Here is a 24,165-nt window from a genome sequence, read left to right on the forward strand (position 1 = left end):
ATATATATATATATATATACATGTATATGCATGTATCCATATATATATGCAGACAGCGAGTTCGTTTTACACTTGGCGGCCGAGATACCTCTGTCCTTCTTCTTCATTCCTGAGCGCGGGTCTCTCTTGGCGGCGCCTCGCTCGTCTTCTGCCAGTCTCCTGGCCACACCGGAGGGCTGCAGATTCGCTCTTGCATCCCTCTAGCCCTGGGGATCGCGACTCGGGTGCTGTCGCTCTCGCGCCTCGAGGAGGACGAGCTGTCGCCAGAGGAGGTCGCGGAAGGCCTCGGAGTGCAGGACCGACTCCATCGCCTCGGCGAGCATGCTGCGGGAGACAAGGAGACACGGCTCCTCGCCCTCTGGGCCCTGGAAGCCCTCGGGTGCCCCGCAGACGCCCATCGAGGGCGCGCACGCCGTAGGCATCGGCAGCGGGCGCGACTCGCGCAGTCGCGGGTGCGGGCCCGGAGGCCCGAAGGGGGGCGGGGCCGACGTGTGCAGCGGCGCTGCCAGGAGCGGCGAAGAGGATGAGGACGTCAGCGACGACGGATCGCCAGTCGAGAGAGACAGCCCCGAGGCGCTCAACGGGCCTGCAGGCGTCATGGCCGGGGGGCCCGCGGGGCCCACCCCTGGCGCGTACAGGGGCTCCACGGGCGCGGAAAACCCGCGCCCTCCCTCCAGGAAGCCCTTCTCCGGGCCGTGGGATTCACGGGGGAACGGGGCAGGGGACGGTCCCCGCGGGTAGACCCCGGGACCCTGGGGGGGGGCAGGGCGCCGCTGCAGCACACAAGCAGGAGAGCCGCAGAGAGACAGGCCGGTTTGCCAAACTGGCCTTCAGCATGACGAGACTGACCAAAGACTCTAAAAAGCCTAAAGCATATGGAAGGGGTCGCCGGGGGCCACGGTAACGGAGACGGCTCCAGAGAACAGAGACACGACAGTGAGCAAGAATGCTTGCACCCAGGCCACACAGAACAACTTAAGACAGCCTCGCCCCGCACACACAGCAGGCAGCGCCGACGCATGGAGTGAGACGTGGATTCGTGCGCAGTCGGTCTGGCAGTCTACCACTACGAAGAGCGCGAAGCCAAAAAAAAACATACCTTCAGCACGCCCGCGAGCGAGGGAGGGTCACTTGCGCCTGCTGATGGAGGCATTTTGTCCCACCCTGACGCGTCTCTGTTTCCTTCCCTTGGAAAACCAGGAGACAGTTCACGCTTGTGACCTTCGCCGCCGGGCCCCGACAAGGGGACACCTGTCTCTTCTGTCTCTGGGGGCAGCGAGCCGGGGCCGTGGCCACTGGGCGCCGACCCCCCCGAGGACCGAAGCAGCGAGAGAATCGAGATACTCGTGTTCTTGTCTCTGCTGCGTTCCTTCTGCATCTCCTCGCCTTCCCTTCCCCCTCGAAGGCCCCGGGCGCGGAGGCGGCGTGCGGCGCCGGGTCTACAGGCCCCGCAGGCGGTACGGAGCCCGCGCCAGGCTCGGGGCATCCGGCCGCAGGCGCGATGCCCAGAAGAGACATAATGCTCTGAATGCAGCACAGAGCCCCAGGCAAGCACTGATTCAAACAACCTGTCGGCCTTCTCTCTCCCTCCGAGGGGAGGACCCCCGCCTCGAGCTCCGCCTTCCGCGGCGGCCCCGCCCCTGTCCCTCTCGCCGCAGGATAGATTGACGCGCCACGCGCACACAAACGCACATATCTGAAACGAGCCTCTATCCACCGGGGCAGAGCTTCTCAACACAATGCACAAGAGCGACAGGCACCGCCACCCACGGGCGACAAGAGAGGTCTGATTCGCTGCGCACGGCTGGTGGCGTGTCCTATGGGCTGCGTCGTGCCCCTGAGCAGTCTCGAGGGCCGTGAGCGACTTGAAGAGCGACGCCTCTGTCTCTCCTCCTGTCTCCTCTCTCTCGCGCTCACCTGCCCCGCGGCGTTCCTCTGCGGCACCGAGTGGAGGGCGACAGGCCCCATCTTCTGCGCGCCGACTTGAGGCCGCACGAGCGAGAGGAGGTGGATGCCGGCGCTGTTGGAGCCCGTGGGAGGGGGCGGCGGCGCGGCGAGCGGCGGGCCCGCAGAGGAGACAGACGAGGCGACGGTCGCGCGGGAGGACACGGACGCGGCGGCAGGGTCGTCGCCGTGTCTGGGGAGGCCCCCAGGCGCAGCCAGCAGGTCCTCGCCCGCAGGTGCCCGCCCCGCCCCCGACGCGCAGGAGTCGATGATGTCCTGCAGCACGCGCTGAACCGCGAGGCGCTGATTGTCGTCGTACACCCAGATGGCGTGGATGCGCTGTTCGCCCTAAAAGTCACACACGAGACGCCCACGCCGCGTGCCGTCGGTCGCCACTCGGCGGGAAATCGCGGCGCGACGCCTCGCCTCGCCTCAACTGCGCCGCCGCAGGCAGCCCACCCCTGCCTGTGGAACATCCTCATCGCGCGAGAAAACGAGAGGCGCTCGGCGCAGACGCGGAAGGCGCCACAGCACAAGGCAGAGACTTCAGCAAAGAGACAGCTCGAGGTGCAAGAGGGAGGCGTCGAACGAGAGACAGGAGCCCAATCGAGAGGGAGAGAGAGTCCGCAGGGAACGCGAAGAGAGAGAAGAAAGAAAGGGACGCGCGGCGACGTAACTCTGCAAGCCACATGAGCGCGCCCGGGCCACACGGTTCAGCGCCGGCGACCCAGAACGTCCTCACATCCCCTTCGAAAAATCCAGATCCTACGTCTTCTCTGCGAGGCCTCCCCCCTCCCCGCTTCCTCCCCCTCCCCCCCCCGCCCTGCGCGGGCCTCTGCGCCGCGGGCTGGGGTGGCGTCGTGCCTGCGTACCGTTACGGGGCAGGTGACTCTGTAGAAGATGTGGTTTTTCTCGCCCTCCATCTCGAAGGATTCATCGAGGTCCTCGAGGAGCACGCCGGTGTCGCGCTGGTTGAGGACAAAGAGCCGCCAGCGACTCTCCCGTTTGGCCTCCGTCTGCGGCCGCGCGTCGACTTCGCGCTCAACAACATGCAGACCTCCCTGCATGTGCGCGCGATCCCATTTCCGCGTGGAGCGGCAGAGCGCGTAGACGCTCACGAACGAGGCCTGACAAATGATCTTCCTGATTTTCGCGTCGTGCCTCTGCAGACACCGCAGCGAAATCTCGTCTCGCGCCCGCGCCACCGACGAGGGGACTGGCGGGGGTGTGTCCCCCGACGCCGACATGTGGCCGCGAACCATGCTGAAAAAAAGAAAAAACCCGAAAAGAAAAGAAAAATCGCTTGGAGAATCCGCGGAACCCACACCGAACGCACAGCGAGGAAACGTGTAGGACACAGAGAAAGGAAGGCAGAGAGACCAGAACGAAGAAGACGAGAGACAAAGAAGGTGAAGACGAGAAGCGAGGGAAGGGGCGACGCGTCGCGCGGCGAAAAGCAAAAGAGAACAGGAAGCTGCGGAGATCAAGAGCTAAAAAAAAAAGATGCCCAAACAAAGACAGTAATGCACGGCGTTGGAGGAGAGAGCGACGTTCAGCCAGAGAAAGGCGTGCAGGGAGCTGATGTTCGACGTGTGTAGGCTGAGCTGGCGGTGCCGACTGGACCGCGACGCTGGGCAAGCCAAGAAGAAAAAAGACAGGCTCTGAAGCTGTTGACTCAGAGACTCCGACCCAACACGAAGGACAGAAAGAAGCGTTGGATTTACTTCTTCTGCAGTGCAAAAGGCGGAAGATTCCAGTGCACAGCTCCTCAGGCGAGAACCACGCCTCTGGGACCAGAGAAACTAGCTGGAGGAGGCGATGCGAAACTGCAGAATCTGAGCAGACTGCGACGCGGACGCGAGAAAGTTGTCGAGCTTCTTCCTCTACTCGAGCGGCGAAAACGAAGACGGAGAGAGAAAGAAGGACAAAAACGAGAAAAAGAGGGAAAATACGGGATTGGCAACGACGTAGAGTAGACAGAGTGAGACAGAGAGAGTGAACGAGACAATGCGTTGACCTGAGGACTAAAGAAGGGCAAGACGACGACGGAGACAGCAGAAGGAAACAGGAAACCCGCGTGTGGTAGACGACAGAGAAACACACGAGAGAATGAACGAAACTTTGTTTCGTCGTGCCCGCTCGAGACATGTAAGGCAACAGATTCTGGCGGCCCGCGCGTAGCCTCGTCTTCGAGCTAGGCAGCAGGGGCGTGTTGGGAAACGCGGAAATGAAAAGGTCCGCGGCTCGAAGACAGGAAAAAGTCGCAAGTTAAAGACGTTCAGGACCTCGAAATTCGAGTCTCGCAAATGGAGGAGGAGTGAGCAACTCAACAGCAGATCGACAGTGAGAGCGCTCACGCCCTGTGACGCCTCCCTCTCCGCGCTTCGAAAGGCCCGCCTTTTCGCGTCTTTTCGGCTCTTTCCACCTCGAAGGGGCTCAAAAAACCCAGAAAGTCCCGAAAATCCGTTCTCTGTAGATGGCGCCAAGCCATGAGGCCGTCTCTCGCTGGCGTCGACGCACAACTGGCGCTTTCTCGCAGGCTGGAAGACCTTGCCCGCTTCTTCGGGGGCATGCAATTGCTAAAAACTAGAAGGGGGAGACTCTGAGGCAAAGCAGCGAGAAAAGACACGCAGTTGAGAGCCAGAAAGGGAATGAACTCTGGGCTGAGTCGTTTTTTTGAGATTTCTCCTCTGCATCGAATACTAGTTTTGCATCTCATTCTCCGTTTTGTCGTCCTCACAGTCCTCTCATGCCTCTCTTCGCCTTTCGTCTTGTCTCCCGCCTCTGCACACGAAAACCGAAGAAATCCGTTCGCTCTGTTCTGCTGGGTTGTTCATCGCGTCGCTACCCTGCGAAGGAAGTGAAGATTTCAGTCGTTCACAACGCTCTATGTCTAGAACTCCACACACACACACTTAGCCTCGCAGTCCGTACCCGCATGTCTTTTTTCTCGTCTGTCGGTTGAAGCAGCTTCGCCCGGCCGTTGCCCCTCCGGGGTCTGTTCTGGGCTCCTGTCTCTCTCTTTTGCTGCGTTCTGCGCTCGTTTTTTTGTTTTTCCCCGTCTTCGCGCGTCTCCTCCGGTTTGTCTTTTCTTCTCTCCAGTCTCGCGCCTCTCTCGCCTCCGCGCCTCTCTCGCACGTCTAACAAAATGGCAACTCCCGCCCTCCCCCCGAACGGTATGACAACTTCTTTCTCTTTGCGCGGACTTCACACAGGTCGTAGCTCTCCTCCATCCATGGTTCCTTGCGTGCAGGCGTATGCGGCGCAGATTCTACCTGTGTTAGGGTTTGAGCGTGGAGGTATTTGTCGTTCGGTTGCAGCCGATGCATCACTCTAAAGATATCTTTTGAGCAGAGAGAAGGCGAGGGTTCAGAGGAGACGTCACTTCTCCGACACATGTGGGTTTAGGCGTGTGTATGTAGACGTGCAGAGAGAAGTGCATACTTCATTCTGCGCGTCACTCTCGCAAGCCGCGCACCTCTGGAGGCATGCAGGAGGCAGACGCGCGGAGCATCGATCTCTCGTTTCTCCGTAGATGCCTGCCTCCTGCTAGGATATATTTTCCTTCAGTCTTCCTCTCTGGTGGCCTTTTCGCGTTTGAGTCTCTCGCGTTTTCCTCTTTATTTCGCACTGGCAACTCGCTGTGGTCTATCAAATACGCTCCTCTTGCGTTCCTTTTTCTCGCATAATCTCGCTCGTGCCCTTCCATTCGGTTTCCTATCCCTCCTTTTTTGACAGTCCTTTTAATTTCCACTCCGATTCCGCCGAAGCTTCACCGTGCTGCTCGACGCGTTGTGGCGGCTCGCTGTTCTCCCTTTTCCCCTCCCTCTTCTGGCCTCCGCCATCCCGCCTCACGCTTGTCATTTGCCTGTCGTTTTTTTTGTCAGATCCACGGGACTACCAGAACATTGTTCACTTCGTGCAACCGCCACAGAAGGAGCCGGAGGCAGACCTGACGACGTTTGTCTGTTTGCCGCTGGTGCTGGGGGCGGTGATGCTGCAGATGCACTTTCTCTTTTACGTCTGTTTTCTGTTGATCATCTCCAGCTGGCTGGGCTCCAAGTACGGGGAATTCAACTTCCAGCAGTACTCCTCTGTCATCATGATGTGCTCCATGGGTTTCATCATGCCCATGCTCCAGGGCAAGCCGACGCGACCCGTCGCCTCGCCCTCGCCCCCTGCGTGAGCGGCTGCTCATACATGCATTTATAACTAAATATACACACATTCAAATATATATATGCGTGTATACATGTGTATTTGCATATATAAGTCTACATATGCAAATTCATGAATGGATCGCTATGAGTGGGTTCGAAGAACCGCGGAGTGGATGCGTTTTATCGGTTTTTTAAGATCAATTTTTCTCTCTGATGAGGAGAGGACGCGGGCTGCGCTGACGCTGCGGACCGAGCGCGACTTCTGTGGTCGTCTTCTTCCCCTACTCGGCGAGAGTAGATTCTTCCTACGAGCGGAATTTCTTGATTTAAAAAAATCTCTGTGGTAGCGAGCACTAACACAGATCGATGCGACGCAGCGAGTGCAGACGCCGGTCATCGCGCAACACTAACTAAATCGCGATTTTTGCGGGCTGTCCACATCGAGAGTTCTTGTGAACACGCGAACGCGCCGCTTTCGCGCCAAGGAACTACCACGCACTGCTTGTTCGCTGCGACGGCACTTAAAAAATGGCTGCAGCGACACCTCAGGGGTCGTGGGCATATTGTAGTGTCGCAAACAAATACGCCTTCACGTCTCACATGTAATGCGCATATCGTTTACCGTAACGCTAAAGCGGATAACATCAGCGTAGGGAGAATTGAACGGAGACGGGCGTCGGTCTTTTTTTGAGGGGGCGAGAAGGCCTCGCGCGTTTCCACGGCGGCTCGGTGTCGGCTCGCCCCAAGCGCGACAGTCGGTGTCTCGAGTGAATTTCCTGTCAGATAAAATGAACATGCTTCTCGAGCTGGCAGCTCTCCGTCTACCAAGAGCAGCAAGTTGCCTGCAAAAGTTCAATCCCGTACTTTTTATGAAGGCCAGCAGATTCACGCCCTTGACGTTTATATAAATCTGTTAATGCTAAGACAAGTTTCCTGTGTGTAGTTAGCTCACTGCGCACTTCGGATCATCAAATCCAAAGAATATACAGACACAGATATGCCTTCGAGCGCCTGGCTGCTGCGCCGCCAGCAGAGCAGCGAAGCCCGGCCGCGCGAGGGCCTGGAGGGTTGAGGCCAGGAGGTTCCCCGCGAATTGAGCTTTTGCTCTTCCTGCGTTTAGCTGTCTGGTGGAAACGCGATCTAATCAGAGCTCTGTGAAAGCTGAAACAATCGGCAACTCAGAGGGTAGGGGGGGGGGTAAGGCGCCCTGCGTCGCTTTAGAAAGGAAGAGACATCCAGACGACTCTGCGGTTCGAAAGTGTGTTTCTTCCAGAGACCTCTCTGCAGCGCAAGGCATCCAGCGTTGTAACGCGCCTTTGCAGGCCATTTGCTCTCTGCATGCGGCGGCTTCTACGCGGCCGGAGAGGCGGACGGCGAGGAGACACACACAGACACGCCACTTTTGCTTAAATTGAGACTCATCTGGGGCTTACATGTCACAGAGATGAGCAGACACGTCGAAAGGGGGGAGGGAGACAGGGTATACGCGCCCAGAGACACATCGTACCACCACGCCTGCGCACTGGTGCCAAGCCAAATGCTTCGGTCGTGTTTCAACGCGCGTGAAAGTGCTGCGTAAGAAGGAGAAGATGTCGACGTACGCTCACAGCAGTCTGTACATACGCAGACACAGCGGTGCATGAGGGAGAGACTCCCTCTCTCGCCGCCGGGGCACGAGACCCCCCCTCCCGGCAGGAGGCCGTCGCGCTTCTCTTTCTTTGCGCCACTCCACATGCCAGCTGTCCTCTCGTTTTCTCTCTCTCTGCACGCCTCGCTTGCCCTTATTATGGGCTGGCATCTTCTTCGAGAAAGAAGACCGGAATGGCTCCTTCGTCGCGGCCTCCGAGCCCCGAGCCTCGCTTGCCTTTCCCCGCCAGAGGCCCGTTTTTGTCGCCCGCACTGCCGCCGTCTCTCGGCGGGCCTGCCACGCCCCCCGCGCCGGAAAGCGCCAGCGGAAAGGCCTCCAGAGACCGCTGCCTGCCGGTCGCGTTGGAGGCCCCGCTCGGGTCCAACGCGCCGGCGAGGCTAAGCGAGGCGGAGGCGCTGTCGCCCGCGGACGGCACCAGTGCGAGGCCTTTCTTCTCGAGGACTGCCTCATAGCCCAGCGCCTTGCTCGCGGGCGACGCGGCGGCCTCCTCAGAAGCGAAGAGGCCGTGAGAGAGAAAGTCCCTCCCGCGACCCCGGAAGAACGCCAAGCCGCTGTCTCTTTTCGGAGCCGAATCCTCGCGGCCGGCGCCCAGGCCCGCGCCCTGCTTAGAAGCTGCAGCCTCGGGAGTCTCCCGCGGAAACGAGAGATTCGCAGACGCGCGGAGCGGCTTCTGACTCCCCGCCGCCGGGGCTTGTTGGCGAGGCGGGGCCGCGGCGGCCTCCAAGGGGGCGGCCGCCCCAGAGGACGGACACATGGAGCCCAACGCGCCCGAAGGCTCCGCCTGCCCCGACGCGTCCGACGCCGAACTGTCGCCCGCCGAAGAGGCCGACTTTGAGAGTGCGCCGGGCGGCAGAAGAGAGGGAGACGAAGGAAAGGACGCAGCGAGGAAACGCGACGGAGGCTGCTGCTGACCGAGGGGATCCAAGAGGGCCTCTTCAAGGGTCACTTCGGGGAAAGTCGCCAGGACGTCCACCGCGGGCGACACATCTGCGCCCGCGGCGCCTGTTGAGAGACCTTGGAACCCGAAGCCGAAAGTGCAGGCGGGGGGCGTGGGCGCTGAAAGGGAAGAGAATTTGGCGTGGGGGACTCCATTCGTAGGCAAGTTCGTGCGGAAGGCTGCCTCATATGACCCGGAGGCGGCGTAGGAGGGCAGGCCGCGAGAAGGGAGCCCGCGTGACGAGGGCGAGTAGAGCGTGCCGCTTGAGGCCGAAGACCTAGACGCCAGAATCGCGTGAAGACGAATGTCCTGCTGCGCAAGCTGCTCCTGCAGTTGGTGGATCTGCTGCATATAATGCTCTCGCAGAGTCGCCAGACGGTCACCCGCGTCGGAGGAACTCTGCAAAAAAAAGACATAGGCAGACAGCTGGGAGGCTCACAAAGGCCTGAAGGATCGACAGAGGACGCGAAAGGCGAAAGAAACGTGCGGCGAGCGACCCCGTGGCGAGCCGCGAGGAATAACCGAGCGGAGATGACTCTTGAAGAGGAGAAGATAAAAACGTGCGAGTTTAACGATGCATCCAGGTTGTGAAAAAGGGGAACAAAATAAAAGCGTGATGCTTCTACGCATGCACACAACTCCATACCAGGCCCGGCTGCCCACCCCCTCAATTGAGTCTCGCGTCTATCTGATGCCTGACCGGTCCTAGCCTCACTTTTCTCATGGCGTCGAGCTCCCGCTCGAGGAGATAGTTGCGCTTGAGGGCTTCTCTAAGCTGCGCACAACTCGGCAGAAAAAACAGAAGTGAGAGAGACGATACCCGCTCGGATACGTGGTAGGCGCCATTCGAAGGCGAATCTCCGCAGACCGCCAAACGCCGGCCTCGCAAGCGCGGAAGCAGCAATCACGCTTTCGCTCGAGACAAAATCCACCATTTCTGAAAGCCCTCTCTTCACACAGTGTCTCTTTTTCCAACGCACTCGCTCACCTGAGGTCTCTCACTGCCACACTGCCCCCCCCCCCCCCCCGCCGGCCGGCGGGGCGCCTTTCGGCGTTTACCTGCTGTGCCGTTCCACTCAGCACCGCGGCGAGGAGAAGATTCTCCTGCTGAGAGGTTTGAAGCGCGGCGCTCATGGTTCCTAGCTCGTAGAGAAACTGGTCGCGTTCTTCGCTGGGGGCGGAAGGAGACAGTCCCGTACTCGCCGCCGAGGCCCCGCCGACCGCAGTCGTGGAGCCCGTCTCCGGCTGCTCGCCCTGGGCCAGGCACACACAGAAGGGCAGACAGAGAACTGCTAGCGCCGCCAAAGAGGCTGAGTCGAAAGAGCAGAACCTGACTCCGCAGGAATGCACGACCCCTTCCGTCCGTTTCTCACTCGAGCTGCGGTCGCTGCAGTGACCGCGCCGGCGTCGTCCGCCGTCCGCCGAAGGGCTGTAGCAAAAATCAAGAAAGCAGAAAAGGAAGCGCAGCGAACCGCACGCATGCAGAAGAGAAGCCGCGGCGTCGCAGCTCGTTCCGTCGTGTGTTGTGCTTATTTACCGAATGCAGAAGGGTCATCCCGCCGCCCACCCTTGTGTGCTACACTCTGTCTCTCGATTTCTGCGTTTCCTGTAGTTGCCCGTTGCTGCGTTTTCTCCCCTCTCTCGAGACAGATCTTCCGTCGTCTGCGCCTTTCTGTGGGGTCGTTCTCTCTTCGCGGTTTCCCTCTCGACGCATAATCGTCTCCTGCCTCTGGCGCTCGCCGAGTTAAGATGATAACTATTGCGGATACAGAATCAACTGAACACCGTGTATTGATATAACAAGGATAATCAGGGCAACCTGGTGTCCTTCTTGGCCGCCAGTCGCCAGCCAGCCCTGCTTCTCCGCGTGCCTTCCCGAACCTCCCTCTCCCCTGCGTTGTTTTTCCTGCACACGCGCTTTATCCACTTTGGTGCGTAGTTCCCAGCGCTGCGCTCTGTCGTCTGCACGCCCCTCGCCTTCTTCAGGGCCTCATTCTGCCTCACCCCCCGCGCCCGTTTTTCGCGCCGAAGGCCCTGCCCTGCCCCCCTGGCCGTCGCCAGCGTGGCCTGCCGCAGACTCGAAGCCCGCAGCGTCGTCTCCTCCTGCAGCCGCATTTCTTTTGTCGCCTGCAGGCAATCCCGTCCCCGCGTAGGCCGGCGCAGATGGCCCCTCGCCCCCGACCAACGAGGCGGTGGAGCCCGACGCGGTCGACGCGGTGGAGACACCGGCGAAGCCCGCGCGGGTCGCGCCCTCGGCGACGGGCTCGGCCGTGGCAGCCGCCGCGACGTCCGCTGTCGCAGCAGCCTTCTTGGAGACGCGACGGGGGTCGCAAAAAGCAGCAGTGAACGTCGGCGCGCAGGAGAGCTGAATAACGCCTTTCCCGGTTAAGGCGCGGAGACACGCGGGCCGATTGGGGGCTGCGTCGGGGTCGCCGTGCCCGAGGACCTGCGCCAGGCACGCACCGCGCGAGACAGCGACACCAGGTCATCGAGACTTGCGGCGAGAGCGAGCGCCGGTGGAAAACAAAAGCATGAAGAACAGAGGAGTTGGTAACGCGTCACGGAAAACAAGAATGCATGCATGACAACTTGGCGCAGCTGAGTGAGCCGTCGGCAGCACGTGCGTCTGCACATGCGCCAGCGCGGGCAGCCGCAGAGAGCTGACGAATCCTCGGGCTTTGTGCGGTTCGAGATGCCTCTCGCGGTGCCTATCCCCGCCGCTCTGAGTCGCGGAGGCGGGTGTCCTGATGCGAGACGTCACGGATCCTGTTGCCCACAGGCGCAGCAGCGTGTCTAATTGTGCAAGTTGTGCAGGCAGAGTCAGGTTTTCTCGCTCGCTCGGTGTCGCTTCGCCGTCGGCGGAAGGCGCGGCGGCGACCCCCGGCATGCGCCTCGGGATGCCAAAGGCGAAGCCCTGCATGCGCCGACGCGCGCGACTTACGCGGCTTGTCCCCCAGGCCCAAACGTTTCCTGCGACGCAGACAAGCGAAACAGAAAAGAGAGATGGAAGCAGATGGATTCAGGGTTTGGGGTTTAGGGCAGGTGTAGAGGCCGGCAGAGGAGCTTTGAGCCCCCCTTCTGCGAATTCTCAGTGCGTTGCCCTGGGGGATCGTCGCACCGCGTGATTGAACCAAACTGGATGCGAGAAGCCAGCGAGCCCAACGAGGATAGGGGACAGCTGCCGACCAGCCCGCGGCGCCAGAAAGAAGAGACACGTGGGAAGTCGACACGCACAGAGACAGGAAGAAGAGGAGAAAAAACGTCGAGGCAGGACGGGGGCCTCGCGCGCTGACGTTGGAGCAGGAATGTGCGCCAGCCATAATGGATACAGGCAGGTGAGCGCGTCTGCGTCGGCATATATCTGCGGAATCAAACACACCTGCGGACATCCCTCACAACATCCCTCACTCTCACCATTCTCAACGATGCACGCTGTATGCGCGTCGCCGCAGACGACTTGAACGACAAAGAGCCCAGCCAGTGCCTCGACGCGGCGGGGCACGCATTCGTCGGATTCGCCTTGGTCTTCGTGCCCGAGCTGAAAACATAAAGAAACGAAGAAGCGCCGAGCTTCTCCGCCGCGGCGCGAGGCGCTGCTGCGGCTTGCGTTTTCGCGGCACAAAGGTCTTCGCGCCTGTTTCGCGCGGCGTCTCCCAGTGACACCCTCTCCTTCCCCCCTATCGCAGAGACCAGCGCACGTGCATGTGCGTGAAGCCCCAAAAGAGTCTCCCCGGGTTGGAAGGGACTTACGCGCCTGCCCTGACCCCAGGTGAAGAGCTCGCCGTCCGCCGTGATGCATGCGCTGTGCTGCGCGCCTAGCGCCACTGCGACGGCAGTCTGCGCAGCACGCACGCAACGCGCAAAACACCCAGCATCCTTCGACGCGCCCAGGCGACTCCACGCCACGCCAATGAAAAACAGACTTCGCGAACCCCTCGAACTGAAGAGCGCGCGCGGATGCGAAGGAGACTCCAGCCGCGGGGAGAGAAGAAGCCAAAGCGACGAGGCGATACAGGCCAGAGAAAAGAGACTCGCGCGCAGACGCAAACCCCGCTGCAGCCTCGTCTGCACAAGAAGGAGAAGACTGCGCGAGCGAGTTTCCAGCCTCAAGTCCGCGTCGCAGGCCCGCAGGCGCACGCGCCACGACTGCGGAGGAAGGAGGAGCTTCGCGTTCGTGCAGAGAACAAGACATGCTCCAGGGATGCCGAGAGCCGCATCTCCGGTGAAGCATCCCCCAGAGGCGAGAGAGGCACCGCCCCGCCCACGAACGCCTTCCCTGCGGCACCGCAGCGAACGCATGACGGCGGAAAGACGCGGCGCGGATTCCAAAGCCCGCGACTGTCCTCGCATTTACCTTTCTCCTCAGAGGCCCGCCCACGTGCTTGGGAAGCAGCTGCGAGCCGCGAATTGCGCCCAGACCGAGCTTGCCGAAGGCAGCTCCGCCCCATGTGTAGAGGACTCCGCCCGACGTGACGCAAGCTGGAAAAAAGAAAAAGGAATCAGCGGAGAACGAGGAACGTAGCGCGCGGACAGTCTCGCACGCAGGAACGAGGAAGGAGCCTGCGGGCTGGAGTCCTAAGCGAGACGCAGCCAGGGACAAAAATGAGAGAAGAGAAGACGGCTGAGCGAAGATGAGAATGGCCGCGGAAACGACAGATAGCCAGTAGTAAGGATATAGGTGTATTCATGTGAATAGTGTGTGCAGAGAAAGAGTCAAGCCATAAAATGCGAGAAAAAGAAAAAACTACGTACCTGTGTGGTGGGCTCCGCACGCAATGGCAGTGACGTTCAGATTCTCGAGCGCGGGGACGGGCGTCGGCTGAAGAGAGCAACCACACGGCGGACCAGAAAGTCTTGAAAAATTCCATCCAAAAAACTCCATGTGCAAACCAAGAGAGATAGAGACACAGCCCCACGGCGTGCACACGTATTCGTATATACAAATATTCATAATTTAAAAATCTACGAAAATCGACAAATATATAAGTATATGCATGTATACAAGTATGCATGAGATGGAAGCAAACCCCACAAAGCACATAACTCGATCACAGAGACGGCGAAACAGGCGCCAGAGGCACGGCGACAGACGAGATGAAGGGACAGAGGCGGCAGTTGGAGCAGAACAGGGTCGTCTGTCAAGATGCCGGTTGGATATGCGCGACGCTGGTTGAAGCCTTCCGAGGAGAGAAGCTGAGGGGCGTCGCAGGACTTCTGCGCCGCCAGACGCCCACCAGATGGCGGTCTTCTTCGTCGCCGTGGCCTGAGCGCGGACGCAGCAAAGAGTAGAAACACGGCCCACCGCGTCACTGCATCGCACCACGTTTCGATATTTTCGCTGGCTGTTTGTCTCTCGTGAGGCGGGCGGCGCGTCTTGGGAAACTGAGCGGCATCGGGGACTGCTGGCAAGAAATATTCTCTTCTAGAAGGCTGCAGAGTTGTGTCGCCCCCCTGGAGCAGGTCTACAGGCACCCACGTGCGCGACACATAGAAGCGAAATCTGCGTGTCGCGATCTCCCAGCACAGCGCTCGCCCGCATTTCATGACCGAGGGCACTCCTGCAGTGAAAACGCGATGAAAAAACCATTTTAACGAGATGGGGCTTGCGACTTCGTGGCGCGTGCGCTTCTTCTCACCGAGCCGCCCGTTAAGCCCCAGGCCGCATGTGAAGAGGAGTGTCTTGTGCTGCTGCAGTGCAAGGAACGCCGAGTGATAGGTTCCGCAGGCCACGTCTGAGATGAAGTAGCCGCAGAGAGTCTCGAGGATGCGCGGCGTGCAGACGACGCACGAGGAGGCAAGCGGCTCAGTCCGCGCGCCGCCGCCTGGCGAGGGCGAGGAGACACTCAGGCCTGCCGAAGACGGAATCGACAGGCCATGGAGCCCGAGGCGCCCGTTCAGCGCACAGCCCCAGGCGTACGCGCTGCCGTCGTCGAGGCAGCAGAGCGTGTGCTCCTGTGCGCACGCGACCTACGCGAATGGAGAGCCGCAGACGATCACAACGCAAGCGACGTCTGCTGTAAAAGAGCTGCTGTCTGGTTGCAAATCGGGACGCGGGAATGGGGCCATCAGCGTGCGAAAACGCAAGCAAACCAAAGAGCGTGTGCGACAAAATGTCCTCTCCCGAACGAAGTGGAGTCCTCGCGCCGAGGCAAAGAAGCCATGCGAAGACTGTGAGACACTCGCGGACGCTCCGACCTGGATAAAAACCGCGACCCCATGCAAGCGAGAGATTAGAAAGACGAATACCGGCTGCCTCGCGCGTGTAGGCCTCACCACTTTGACGATTTTGCCTTGCAGCGCGCGGACGAGGCGAGGCGCGAGTGCGTCCTTTCTGTCTCCCGCGCCGAGCTGGCCCTGGGCGTTGCGACCCCACATGTAGAGCTCGCCGCTCTGGCTCACAACGGCCATGTGCAGCCCGCCGACGGAAACACTCGAGCTGTTGACGCCTTTCAAGGAGTCAATGATGCGTGGCGAGGCCGCCGCTGCATGTGTAGTCTCCGAAAACACGCCGAGAGAGGGCGCGGACACGAACGAGGCGCTCGCTACCGCCGTGGCGCCCAGCGCCGCCCCCCGCGAGAGAGAGGCGCCGGGAGGCGGCCCGCCCGACAGACTCGCCGCATGCTTCGACCGCGGCGCGGAGGAAGCAGAGGGCGGGGACGAGGCCGCGGCGAGCGAAGACGAAGCGGGCGCCGAAGAAACAGCAGGCGTCGCGGACGCCGCCGGCGACGAGGCGACGGCCGCGCTCAACAGAAATTCGGTGGTTTCCTGAGAAGGAAAGGAACACGCCAGAGAAACGGCCGCGGAAAAGCAGAAAGAAAGCGTGGGGAGGGACGCAGAGGCGGAAGAAAGAGACGAGAAAACCGGCGCCACTGAGGACGGGGAAGCTCGTGAGAACGGCGAGCCCGCGCTCACAGACGTGTGCGAGTTGATTCTCTAGCTGTTCGTGACCACCGTGAGACGCATCCGCAGAGAGCCAGACACGAAGTCAAGCATGATGGTTGAAGCAACTTCCTAGCACACAGAGACTAGTACGAGTTTCGGCGCAACACACAGCGAGCAGCGAGTTGACCGCATCGGGCGGTTGAGGCAGCTGGCGACGAAGAGAGAGCAAGGAAGCGGAATCCTTCTAAAAGGATGGCGAAAACGTGCGCGCAAACAGACGTACGACGATTGATCTAACATTTAGGTTGGATGAAGGAAGCATTGGCGCAGCCCTGAGCTCTAGAGTGAAAGGACGACACCACGCGCAGAGATAAAGGGAGAAGCGAGCGGGAATCGCAAGGACCTACCGCAGCTCCCCACACGACGACGCCGGACTTCGTTGAGGCCTGTCCCATGATCTGTCATTCGCTAGCGAAGCAGCAGAGAAAAGGTGAAAGGAGACAGGAAAGCGAAGGCGGAGGAGAGAAGAAAAGGCAGACTCGGAGACTTGGGAGACGAAAGGGCTGCCAGATCACTCACTCCTCTACACCATCTTGGGAAGAGAAAAAGACGAAGAAGGTAGATGGGGCGCAACCGACCGAAACTGAGGGCGCTGGAACGAAAGAAAGGGAGGAAAAAAGAAGCGACCGTCGGTGGGAAGCCAGAGCGCGGAGCGCTTGAGATAGGGCCGATCTCGGCAGGCGCCTGCGGACGGGAAAAAGAGATGCAGCAAGCAACCGCTGGAAAAACGGCGCGATGCGCCGAGATGGCAGAGAGCGCGATGAGATACAGCGAAGGTGAACGGAGATAAAACCGCGAGGGAACGCTGTCGGGCCCCTGGAGCCGTGAACGAGTGAGAGGTGGAGCAACGACAGAGGATACAAGGAAAAAAGAATGGCTTAATTACACCATGGCAACAGGCAGACTATGGAGAGACGAGAGTGGAAAACGGGGCCGGCGCGGAAAAAGAGGATAGCAGACAAACAGGCGAACAACGCAGGGGGAGGGAACGAGATACCCGCATCGATTCGAAACCAGAGAGGGGGCGGAGACAAGACATGCACTGGAAAACCGAAAAAGATGCGAAGGGAGGAAAAAAACACGAACAAGAGTTTTAGTCGACAGACGAGACGCGAAGAAAGGCCTGCGATGGTTCCTTTCTTGATGGACAAGACAAGACAACCATCATGAATGCTCCCAGTTTCATCCCAACTAGCGTCCGGCGCTGGCGGCAAGCCTATTCTCTTTTAAAACCTCGTCCAAGCGACAAGCATCACGAGATAAACGCGCAGTAATTCTCTATCAAACGCCACAGTTCTTCAATGTAGGGCGAAGGAGTATAGTCCCATTTTTTTTTCCTAACCAAAAGCAGATCCTGGATTCGTAAAGTTGGGCTTTGCATCGCTTTCGCAAATCGCGAGGGAGGCGAGACATGGCGGCGGGTGTATGTACACTCAACCAGCGACGCTGAATCTTCCACAAGTGTGCGTCTTGGCAATTTACAAAGTATATATGGATTTCTTCCGAGTTTCCTAGCGTTGAACATGCGGATACACGTTTGGTTTCACGCCTTCGTCTTGGAAAAGCGGCTCGGGTCCACTAAGCAACCTAGAATAGATCCACTACATCCCATTGCTAAGATCGTATACCGCCCAACGAGGACAAGTTGATAAACGTGCATGGATATATGAAGCGTTAGCTCATGCGGGTCCGTAGGTCGCCAACCCCGGGCACTCTGCGACGCTGCAAGCATCCTCCTTCGCGAGAAGGCCCTGCCTCACACGAAAACCACCTGCAGCCATCGAGCTCTACGGTATGTATCCACCTCGTTGTAGCTCTCCATCGGAGGTTGCGCGCCCTCTACGACCCCGTAATAACCGTGCAAGTGCCCCTGGACGCAGTTTTGAAGTCCAGTCTCCTGGACTTCACAGAGCGGGTTTTCTAGCGAGAATTCTGGGGGGCACCCAGACCGATATATCGTTTAGAGCCGCCACGCACAATGGCCGCTGCTCGAGATGCCTGAAATCCACTGAAACATATTTTTCGGCCGCGGCGCTGAAGAACGCACGCTGAAGGAGAGACTTGCCGCTTGTGCGCTCAGGCTGGCATGCGACCGGCGGCGAAGACTGGAACTCACGTGTGCGTGAGCCTTTCGCCTTGAGTTAGTTGGAAGGAGCTCAGGAATATTGCCACAAATAACACACAAAAAAACGCCCTTCGCGTTACCAATCCAACCGTTTTTAGGGTGTAGGGTCCGCATGATCAGCACGAAAACTCTACCTATGACACCTGGTGAGTACGCTATATATGTATATGCATATATGTATAGATCGATAGACGGATGTACCGTGTAGATCCCTCGTAGATACATAACCCCCACCGCGTTTCCTCTGAGTGCAGAATAGTCGTTTTCTAAGAAAGGCGTTGCCAGCAAGCCAGTAGGACCCTAGAGACGTCCATGCGATTTGGAGTTGCCACTTTTTACGTCGCGGAGCGGCACACGCGGAGCCGCGCGCATATCGATTAGCTGAAGAACGGCGGATGCCTACGACGCACCCCACTGCAGCAGAATCAGCTTTCTTCTCCGGCACCTCTAGAGGATGCAAGGCAGCTTCGTTTGGATCGGTTTCCTTCGGTGCCCAGCGCCTGCGCAGGACAACGCTCGAGCTCGCGTCAGCGATCTAGCGAAGGAACTCGACAGTGAAGGCAAAACAGTGAGCGAGGCCGCGCATGCGGGACGCGGCGGGCGTGGCCACGCAGCCCAAGAGTGTGCCTCCGCATCAAGCAGAGGATTTAACGCGGTGCCGCGCCGCACAGGACGACGCGAACGTTCCTATATTGCATTTGTGGGCTCAAACTGGCCGCGCGGAGTGCCGCAGAACAGCGAGGAGGAGAGAATTTCGCAAGCGCGTTCGGAAGGTGACACGCTCCCGCGCTTCTCGGTGCAAGAAACTTGACAGGTCCTGCGACAAAGGTCAAAAGGATAGAACTGTCTCCGAAACAAGTCGATCGGACGGCCTTCGGCCTACAAGCTGCAGACGCTCTTCCCGCCGCAAGAGACGTGAGGAGGTCTACGCACACGTCTCTATTCACGCCTGCATGGACATATCCATACGCTTGACTCCCCATCATCAGGCGGATCACCGCTTCGCAGGCCGGCGCGTCGAGTGAGGCTACCCAGGGGACACGTCCGCCCTCGGTACAAGAAACCCCTCACAAACTGCGGTTTTTCTGACATCCGGGGGTCGCTCCAGCACGAGAAGCTCCACTGCGTCTCCGCCCCTCCCCGCATTCCCTGTTCCACGGCTTTCTGGGTTTACCCCCGCCCCCCCAAAAGCCAGACAAACGCTCTATCCTTCCGCACACCCGTGTGTACACGCGTACACATAACTCCGCATATACGTAGCCTCAGACACAAACATATACATACATGTATATACGCATACATACATAACGTATATGTATATATGCATACATATATATATGTATATATGTGCATATGCGTAGAATGTGCGCAGAGCTCGGCGTCTGAACGGCGCGTCCTCTCATTCAGAGCATCTCAACATCCAGACCCGCGCCATCCACTGACGCCGAAGTGGGGAGAACTTCCATAGCTGAGGAGGCTCCGCACGACGCCGCGACGCCCGTGAGCTGTACGTACACCGCAGCAGACAAACCCTCACTCTGGATCACCAAGCGCGGAAAGGCGGCTCCTTCCCACGCGGCCGCGCAGGACTTGGGTTTGCCTCAAACCGCTCATTCACTCGAAGGAGCAAACGCGCGGAAACGAGGTCTATGAGATCCCGACACCATCACCTCCCGGACGTCTTGGCGCTCCATCGAACCCAGAAAAACAAAACAGGAGTCTAGAGTCCTGCAAGCAGCTGCGTGGGGGCGCACGACACAGACTGCGTGGACATCTTCCGCTAACGAAAGGAAGTGAGAGCGCCTCCACGCGTCGCGCGAGGCACCTCCCTGTCGCACTTTGGCCTCTCCGCCATCGGGCAGCGCTGAAAACTCGTTCCTCGACCCTGGGGACGTGCTGCCCCCCCCTCCCCCCCCGCCCCAGCTCCAGACCCCGACGCACACTAACGCTTATCCTCGGAAGAGGGTGCGGCTGTCGAACGCCAGAGGCTGCTCGCGGGTCCTTCGGGGATTCCGCGGTGACATGGCGGGCGCAGAGCGCGAGAACGGTCTTTTATTTCTTAAACACTGCAGATACCGACGTCCCCCCCCCCCCCCCACTCGCCTCCCCGGGGCGCTCTGCCTCGACTTCCTTTGGCGTTTCACGCGCTCGACTTGCTTGCGTCAGCCTCCGCGTCCCCTTCCGCATTCGTTCGTGTCTGCACCTCGTTCGCTTCCGGTGCGTTTTCCTTCTCTCCTTCGCCTACCTTTTCGCGCGCCGGGGCGCTGGCCATGAAGGCGCTCTTCTCCGCCTCCTGGGCGGGGACAGTCGCCGCGGGCGCCTCGCTCTCCGCCGCAGGAAGGCCCGCCTCCTCGTCCCAGACGATCGGGAAGCGAGTCACGCGCGGCTCATCCACGATGCAGCGAATCAGCTTATCATACAGCGGCACGTCGGGCGGATTTTCGCGCAGAACGGTGTCGCTGCAGAAGAAACGAGCCACCAACCAACCCGAATTCACACACCCACCTCTTCCCTGTGCCCCCCTTGTCTGCAAGCCGCGCGCTGTCTGTTACGCCCAAGTGCGTGCTGCCTACGAAGCGCGGGAGCGCATTCGCGAGTTGAACTCAAAAACTGGGGCGGTTATCGCTCCCCGTGGCGCCCTCTTTGAGCTCTGCAAACAACCCGGCCCGACTCCACTCTGCCCTGCTGCGCGGAAACTCGCCCGCAGGCATGCCCCCAGGTGTCTCCAGAGCCCTCTGAAACTCTCTGGAAGTGTCCATCTCACCTGTAGGCGTTGTTGAGGTAGTAGCCGATGCGCATGAACTCCTGTTGTTTGTACAGCGCGCAGACGAGGACAGCCTGCATGCCCAAGACGCTGCTGGGGTCCATCTGAAAAAAGAGGAAAAAAACCTGCCTTCAAGATGCACCTCTGGGCGGTACACGAAGAAGAAAAACGCGAAGCTCAGATTGACCACATGCATGGAGGCAGGCTCACCCGACCCCCAGACGCAGCGCATCTTACGCGCACGCCCGTCACCTCCCTGTCTAAAGTCCAGTGATGCATACGCAGTCTCGGCATGATGCTGCTCACGAGAAATCTGCAGAGGAAAGCGCGGACGAAAGGAGAAAGGCGCACTGTAGCTTACTTGAGTGTAGTCAGGAGGGTTGACCGCGAACTCGAAAGCCAACACGCCGCGCTCAATGGGGCCGAGCATGACGGAGTCCAGGAGGTAGTCGCCTCCGCCCGCCTCTTCGTCTTTCTTCTCATCACTGAGCGTTTTCCTCTCTTCTTCGACCTCCATTTCAGCGGATTCTGACTTCCGCGCGGCGGTGGCGGGCGCCGCAGGAGAGGCGGGCGCGGCGGCACCTGCCTTGTCGTTCTTCTCCTTCTTAACTTTTCGCGACGTTTTCTCGCACTCCGAGGAGCCCACGTAGACTACGCGCCACTCGAGATCCTCCTTCAGAGGCGTCAGCGCCTCGAAGCAGATCTCGAAGACGAACGGCGCGGAAATAGGCGAGGGGTTGTTCCCCAGCCGAATGTTGGTCACGTTGACAACTGACATCGTGGAGACCAGCGAAACGACGATTCCACAGCAAAACAGAGGACCGAAAGCAGAGAGCGACAGATTGGCGAAAGCTGGACGCGCGAGCCAAAGATGAAGGCGAGGTCGAGCAGAGAGAGAGTCGACAAGGCTACGACTGAAGACGAAGGACTGTGACGGGAGGAGGGGCGCGGGGGGAAGGAGTGACGAGAGAGCGGAAACCAGAGCTCGCAACAAGTTTTCCACGCGCTAGGCAGTGGAGAGCGGCTTTAACTAGACGTGTGCCAGATGCAAAAGACGCCAGCGAAGGGGGGATACGAGAAAATCGGTGCCGGTTGATGCAGACGAGGATGCGCCTTCGAGACCTCTCGCGCCTGCGAGGTGTCTCGAGGTGAGTCGAGAGTGGATCCAGACGGAAAAGGAGACAGAGAGAAGAGACAGAACAAAGGAGAAACGCCAAAGCTGCAAAGCTGCGAGGGCAGCACAACGCCCGGAGCGAACAAGACAAAGCAACTCTTCGCACCTCTTGGTGGCGGGTTCGGAGGCTTTGAAAGCTTGGGTCCCTTCAGAAGACAATACAGGAAACGAGTGAGTGTGGAAGAGTGCGAGAAGACGCAGAAACGCGAGGGCAGAGAAGACGGCTGGACGAGCACTAAGAAGAAAGACGGACGGGTCGCGGAAACGTGCCGGAATGCCACCAGGGTGAGCGGCTTTGCGAGAATTCCGCAGAGAAAGAATGCGAGGAAACACGAATCTTCGCACTCCGATTTCTGTTGCAGTCCTCAACGCTGCACTTTCTTCTGCGAAGCTCTGTCAAGTGCCATACGCTCGGTTTCCTCCCGAAACGTTGGCGTTCTTTGCGAGGAACACCCCACCGAAAAAATCGTACGCGCGCATGCAGGGCGACAGACAAGCCGAAAAACGACAGAAACGCCCAAGACCCGAATGATATTACACAACGAACGTCTTTTCCAGGTTTCGCGCAGATTCTTCTTCCGCTGCGGTCACCCCCCTTGCGGGTCCCATGTGTGCAGTGAGGACAGCGGGCTAAAAGAAAACTCACGCACAGCGACCGTGTCTCACGTCTAGAAGGAGGAAGCTGTGCGTCGACAGACGGCAAAACGAAGCGTGATGTTCCCACTTGAGAAAGTTTGGTGCATTAGAGGCGTTCTTGAGAAGGGCAAGGAAATGGGACACGGTATTCACATCAAAACCACGCGCAAGCGCAGAGGCGGACTACCCCCTAGCTGCCTCCAACCGCCCTCCACCCAGTCGCTGCGTTGCGGTGTGCGACCCTCTGCGTCCTTTTCCGTTCGATTCTTCCGTCTTCCGCGTGCACACGCTGCGCGCAACAGAGATGCATTGATGATTGAGCGTTTGTATGTTTCTGGACAAGGTGCTGGCCTCCTCGCGCCGTCTCGCCCTAGTGCACGTACTTCCACTCCGTAGATGCGCACACGCAAGGCCTGACAGGCTTGTGGCGCCGGGCCCGACGCGTAGCGAGCCTCCAGTGATACTTCTGTCCAAGTCTAGAAGAGAGAAAAGAGGCAGAAGACAGGCTTCTGCGGAGAAATGGAAGCTTGTCTGCTAGTGAGTAGTTGTTTTCCGACCGCTCGCCACGCGTACATACAGGCCACTGCGTCGCACTTGAACCCAGCCCTCGACTCGCTAGTCGCGGATTGCTTTCCTGTTTCTCTGATTTTTCCGCTTTCCATATCCACACCAACCACCTGTAGGTTTTTCCTCCGTCTCTGTGCTCAGCGGGTTGATGCGGCGCAGAACGAGCTTCGAGACCTGGCAGGTTGCAGCTCACTCGCCTGTGGCGATTCGTAGCTTATTCACACTTTAGCTAGCAAAAGGGTTTGCGCAGAGTGTCTGTTTTATTTTCGCTGTGGAGCGCGGGACACATTTGCCTCTGAGGCGGACTGCGGCGAGCAGCCTGTCGCCCGCGCGGGAGAGTCACCTCGAGTGCCCTACGAGCGCGCTCCCACGCAAGGATTGTTTTTGCTGTCTTCTGGTTGGGAGAAAAAGCGGGCTGTTCTGCCTCTGTGAAGGGCGAAGGCACACACTAGGCATGCGTCAAAACGCGAGAGAGTGCGCGGCGCACCAGCGCAATTCGGCTCCCTTCGCCCCCCCCCCCCCCCCCCCCGCCCGCGCTGAAATTTCTTCCTCCATCCCGGACCTGTCATGCGCGCGAGGGAGCCCGCGTGGCTTGGCCCCCGTCCTTCCGTTCTTTTCGCTCCGAAAAAAGCAATGCACGCTTCAGTTTTCTTCAGCAGCTGCGTGAAGGGTTCCGAGGCGTGTCTCGGCGTCGGTTTCTCGCGTTTTTGCTTGTGGTGGGCGCTTTCGCGTGGCTCTCTCTGCGCGGTTCGCCTCGCCGCGCGCATCTCGCCGTTGCGGCGGGGCCTGGCACAGGACCAAGCGCTGGCGCGCCACTGGGGGTTTCGTCGCCCTGCATCTGAGCGGCCGTCGAGCTCGGGGTGGAGAGGGTGAGGAAGGAGAAGCAGAAGAGAAGGAGACTTGCTCTGTCTCTTCGAGAGGTGCACCAGCGACAAGGAGGGCCCTTTTCTGTTCCTTTCGGCGGTATTTCTCTCTTGCGCGGAGCCGAGTCACGCGTGGAACTCGACGGGGACCCCACCTCCTTCCTAGGCGAGCGCGCGCATTTGTTCCGTTCTTTCGTGGCGCATGTGACGGTCTCGCGGGTCGTCGAGGACTCGGCCTCGGGTCACCGCGTTGGCTGTTTCTCTTCGCCTCTTCGCTCGGCATCTTTCCTCACTCTTTCTGTTTTGTTGAGGTCACTGTGCCGTTTGTCGTCTGCTGGGTCGCCGCGGGGCTGCAGCAGATTCCTCGCCCTCTCCCTCCTCCCTTGGCCGCGGGGCTGCTGTTTT

The 24,165-nt window shown here is 59.5% G+C and overlaps 4 protein-coding genes across 4 annotated transcripts; 1 reads left to right on the forward strand and 3 right to left on the reverse strand.

Moving 5' to 3' along the window:
* Positions 1-200: 200 nt before the first annotated feature.
* Positions 201-3,206, reverse strand: BESB_023340 (uncharacterized protein; the record flags this gene model as incomplete). The annotated part of the gene is made up of 4 exons (XM_029361036.1): positions 201-773; positions 1,100-1,696; positions 1,918-2,292; positions 2,817-3,206. The coding sequence occupies 4 exons, from the start codon at positions 3,204-3,206 to the stop codon at positions 201-203; spliced, it is 1,935 nt and encodes a 644-aa protein (XP_029215851.1).
* A 1,886-nt stretch (positions 3,207-5,092) lies between these two features.
* Positions 5,093-6,130, forward strand: BESB_023350 (uncharacterized protein; the record flags this gene model as incomplete). The annotated part of the gene is made up of 2 exons (XM_029361037.1): positions 5,093-5,120; positions 5,832-6,130. 2 exons carry the CDS (start codon positions 5,093-5,095, stop codon positions 6,128-6,130), a joined length of 327 nt encoding a protein of 108 aa, XP_029215852.1.
* Positions 6,131-7,888: 1,758 nt separating this feature from the next.
* On the reverse strand, positions 7,889-16,026 carry BESB_023360 (regulator of chromosome condensation (RCC1) repeat-containing protein; the record flags this gene model as incomplete). The annotated part of the gene is made up of 14 exons (XM_029361038.1): positions 7,889-9,088; positions 9,405-9,464; positions 9,749-9,943; positions 10,063-10,118; positions 10,694-11,135; positions 11,631-11,659; positions 12,104-12,227; positions 12,440-12,526; positions 13,044-13,168; positions 13,442-13,508; positions 13,924-13,952; positions 14,326-14,656; positions 14,963-15,454; positions 15,979-16,026. 14 exons carry the CDS (start codon positions 16,024-16,026, stop codon positions 7,889-7,891), a joined length of 3,285 nt encoding a protein of 1,094 aa, XP_029215853.1.
* A 3,870-nt stretch (positions 16,027-19,896) lies between these two features.
* BESB_023370 (anti-silencing protein, ASF1 family protein) lies at positions 19,897-21,298 on the reverse strand (the record flags this gene model as incomplete). Its single annotated transcript, XM_029361039.1, has 3 exons — positions 19,897-20,215; positions 20,521-20,624; positions 20,882-21,298. The coding sequence occupies 3 exons, from the start codon at positions 21,296-21,298 to the stop codon at positions 19,897-19,899; spliced, it is 840 nt and encodes a 279-aa protein (XP_029215854.1).
* Positions 21,299-24,165: the final 2,867 nt, after the last annotated feature.

The sequence above is a fragment of the Besnoitia besnoiti genome, chromosome XII (genome assembly GCF_002563875.1).
Source record: "Besnoitia besnoiti strain Bb-Ger1 chromosome XII, whole genome shotgun sequence".
Taxonomy (NCBI): Eukaryota; Apicomplexa; class Conoidasida; order Eucoccidiorida; family Sarcocystidae; genus Besnoitia; species Besnoitia besnoiti.